The 4729-nt window shown below is 32.6% G+C and overlaps 1 protein-coding gene across 1 annotated transcript; it reads left to right on the forward strand.

Moving 5' to 3' along the window:
* Positions 1 to 326: 326 nt before the first annotated feature.
* HELRODRAFT_70246 (hypothetical protein) lies at positions 327 to 1587 on the forward strand (the record flags this gene model as incomplete). Its single annotated transcript, XM_009031859.1, has 2 exons — positions 327 to 1034; positions 1381 to 1587. The coding sequence occupies 2 exons, from the start codon at positions 327 to 329 to the stop codon at positions 1585 to 1587; spliced, it is 915 nt and encodes a 304-aa protein (XP_009030107.1).
* Between the last annotated feature and the right edge of the window lie 3142 nt (positions 1588 to 4729).

Below are 4729 nucleotides of genomic sequence, written 5' to 3' on the forward strand. Positions count from 1 at the left end.
ACGATAACATCTGTTTAGGCCGTACGGATAGCACTGCAGTTAATATCAGATTAAAATTTTTAATGGAAGAAGTGAAGCGAAGGAAATTGAAAAAACCAAACCGAACGAATCTATATTGCGAATCTAGTCAACTCCTCCTGTCTCCGCCAATTCTACATGAGCAGTCTCGTGTGACCCACAAAAATAATGGAGATTTGAAAAATAAGAAAAACTCTTTACTGAACTGTAGTCATAACGTTTCAAACGCCAACCATTACAATAACAACAGCAATAATAGTTGTGCGACCTTTTTAAGACATCAACAACAACATCAACGACGGCATTCAATGTCAATTGATCGAATTCTATTTGACAACATATTCCTCTCTCAAATACGAGACAGATATGGACTTGTTAAAATTTTATTAGACCAAGATGAGAATTTAGATTATAACAGTAACGGTGAAAACGACGAAGGCAACAGCAATAACATTAATAGCAACAACATCTACATCAACGGCAACAAAGAACAAAACAGCCACAACAACATCAACGAAGATAAGACGTCACTAGATGACCTTCCTACATTTTCTAACGGCCCCAACAGTGACGACGACCAAAGCGACCATGGGACCAGAACGACGCAAATCATCACCGATCGCACATGTCAGGATCATTTCTACCAAAACCATTCACCGACATCCCTTCAGCAACAGCCACAAAATTTACAACATCAACAAAAAAACTATTCCAAATCCGAACTACAAATTCTCCGTAAGAATCTTTCCATCTTATTCCAATCCGGCTTCTATCTAGGACGACTAACCTCTGAAGAATCTCGGCGATTATTATCCGACAAAAAACTCGGTACATTCTTAATTCGGGATAGCACAAATCCTGCATATATTTTATCCCTCGGAGTGCAAACAGTCCGTGGAGCAACATCTATCAGGATTTTTTTCAACGACGGTGTCTTCGGACTAGAGACGGATGTCGGGACGAAATACGCTCACACGTTTGAGAGCGTCTTGCATTTGGTTCAGCATTACGTCATGGTCGGTAGTCTTTTGTTTTATTGTTCAAATTACTTTTTAAAGTTTTTCATGATAATTTTTTGGATTTTTTAAAACTATTGCTTTCTCTACCTAGCGTGATAATACGTCAAAGATTAGAAGCAATCTATTTTTTAAAATGTAATTAGGTTTACTTGTTTAGTTACAATTTGTAGACGTTCTTTTAAATTATTTGCTCAGATAATACGTTAAAGATTAGATACGTAACTCAATTTCTAAATGTAATTTTTTTAAATAACTCGGCAACGAACTTTTAAAGTTTCAACTTTTTTCATTCCTATTTAAAGAAGGATAACAACAACCAACTAAACAAACTTACCCGCCACAGAACCCAAACAAGAACGTCCTGGTCGAAAGCAGTGGCCGTTGCGACACGCCAGTCCTGCTGCAACTGCCTATGCGGCTGACGGTTCCTCGCCTCTCTCACGTGGTCAGATTAAAAATTAATGAATTTGTCGCAGGTCGAAGTCTCGATAGATTGCCTACAATTCCAAGTCTAAAGACCTACCTACAACAGTATCCATTCTCTGTTTAATTGATAATATAGCAATTCTTCTGTCATTATTTTGATTGTTTTTATTTCTTATATTATTTTTGTTTATCAGTTGTTTATGTTATGTTTGACCTAATTCCCAGTGTATGGTTGAAGCAGGTTTGACCCAATTTTTCGTTCTATTTCAAGTTAATTCCTCTTCAAATAACAAAATGTAAAATATTTACTATATCAACAGTAGCGGAACACGAATCTGGATTTCGTAAATAAAGGTGTGAGTGTGTGTGTGTGCGTGTGTGTGTGTATATTTGTGCGTGCGTGTGCGTGCGTGCGTGTGTGTGTGACGATGACGTATGTTTGCTCTTATTTCTATGAAATTGAATGAACGATTGAACGTGCTGACTAGAGTTTTTATAGAGAAATAATAAAATATACTGGTGATTAAATTTTATATGGCTCTGACTAGTATTTATATAATAATAATAATAATATTATTATTATTATCTATTATTATTTATTGTTGTTGTTATTATTATTATTATTTTACATCTTTCACTAACATCATTGTGATGTGCATCTTCGACGTTATTTCATTCTGTCTACAAACTGAACAATCATAATCACATTTCATCATTTTATTATTATTATTATTATTATTATTGTTATTATTGTTATTACTACTAACAATAAATTCAAATCGAATTTTAGCATGAGTAAGGATGATGATATTGTACACACACACACGCGCACACACACACACTGATGTGTAAGTAAGTGTCATTAACTTATTTTCCTGTTATAATTATGCCCATCTCGTTGAGAGCAAACCAGTTGGGGACAATAAAAATAATAATAATAATAACATTAATAATAATGATAACATTAATAATAATGATAGCATTAATAATAAGGATAACATTAATAATAATAATAATAATAATAATAAAGAATAATTATTGCCAAATGCCAAATAGCTCTGATGATAAAAAAAAAGGTCATTTTTTATAATAAAAAAAGATTTAATTTTTTTATTGTTCTTTTATTGCAAATAATTAAGTAAATAAATATAGATTTAATTAACGCTTATTTTTGAATAAATTTTTTCCGAATTTTCTGTACAATTGTGATGAATATGATTTTAATGCATTTATAAGTTCGGTTGTGTTTAAATGGATTTAAGTGTCGTTTTGAGCACTTCTTAATTTCAATTTATTTCATTCCTTTCATGTAGATAAATTTTAATTAAAAATATTTATTTTCTTCGTTTTTATTAACACTGACTAAATTTTCAAACTTTTGAAAATGCGAATTTATTTACAAATAAACGAAATGAAGAGTAATAAGTAAAAAAAAATAAAATAAAACTTATTATAAACTTTTTGATACATCATCATGGTTGTATTAGTCGTTACTAACACATACTACACACACACATACACACACACACACACACACACACATAAATACACAGGTACACACAAATGCACTCACACATACATGCGTGTAGCTCTCTACTCAGCTACCGCACAACTTCGTTAATAATTTCCTCGAAAATGAAAAACAAACTCTATTTTATTTACCATTAAGCTGAGCGTCACATAATTTGTCTACTGCAGATCAGTGATAACGTTTCATTAGTGAACATATACATACATATATACGTACACACAAATGCACTCACACATACATGTACATATATATATATATATATATTTATATATATATATTTATATTTATATATATATTTAAATATATATCATACGCACGCACATACAAACAATTGTACACATACATACACACAACGAAAAGAAACACATACATAAAACATCAGTTCATATCAATAACATCCAACGACGCAAATACTGATAAGGACGTATAGGCACGAGCTCCTTGTTTGAGGGTATATGTCCGGCGTATATGTGCGTATTTTGTGTACACGCGCGTTAATGTGCGTATTTCAATGTAAATGTGCTTGTTTTTAGCGTATTTCTGTGTGCGTGTGTGCGCGTGGGTGTGTGTGTAATTATTATTTTCTTTTTTTCTATCTATCTATCTATCAAGCCCACGTGCGAAACAGCCGTATTGATTTTAAATTACGCAGAACCACAACAACATGAGTAACAACACGAGCAACTGTTACAATTAGAGCAGAAGCGTAACGAACGATGTATGAGTTTGTTTCATTCGCAATCATTATCTGGTCTCTGCTGCTGTCTGTCTGGCTTGCTATTATGAGTGCCATCGCGATCATCTTTGTTATTAATCATCACAACATTTGCTACTTGAGTCATCATCGTCGTCATCATCTAAGGCATCAAGTCCATCCGACATCAACGTCGTTGATCGCTGTGTTAACGACTTCAAATTACGTCATCGTCGTCATCCTCATCATCGTTGTCGTCATGACGTGATCGCTTCATTTCTAAGTACAATCATGTGAGAGATATGTAATGTAGACAAAAATTCAATCAATCAATATATAATGTGACTCTATTCAAAAGAATTTTGTGTCTTTGTAGGGATGTTTTTATGTCTGTTTGTATATCTGTGTTTGTGTGTGTGTATGTTTATGTTTTATATGCTTGTATGCGTGCGTGTGTGTGCGCGTGTGTTTGTTTGTGTGCGCGTATCTTGGCTTTGTTAGTATGTGTAAATTTAAAAAAAATTGGATGTTAACTTGTTAGAAGGAAAATCAAAAATGGAGACGTCTATGTTACAAATATTTAATCATTGATTGAATATTTGTTGAGAAAACTTCAACCAGATAAATGAGCAGCCAGTCAACTAACTAAACAATCAACAATTCAATCAATCAACCACTCATTCATTCATTTATTCATTCATAATTATTAACCAACCATTCAACACATCAGTCAGAAAATCAACTGATGATTAATTGCTTCTGAGAACATAAAAATTTTTTTTTTAATTTCAGAATTGAGATAATTTTTAAAATTAAATTATTTTTCTCATTTCTAAGATTTGATTATATTTAATAATAAACTCGGGGATTTATTGGATCCACATAACCACCCAGCAAAAACACCATTATCGCAGTTGACACCTTACTTTTAAGATCCTTATCATACTTAACAACATCATCGTCATCATCGTCAATAAACTAAATCACCACCTCCATCATCATCATCATCATCATCATCATCAGTGACATCTCTATAACTAT

The sequence above is a fragment of the Helobdella robusta genome (genome assembly GCF_000326865.2).
Source record: "Helobdella robusta unplaced genomic scaffold HELROscaffold_8, whole genome shotgun sequence".
Taxonomy (NCBI): Eukaryota; Metazoa; Annelida; class Clitellata; order Rhynchobdellida; family Glossiphoniidae; genus Helobdella; species Helobdella robusta.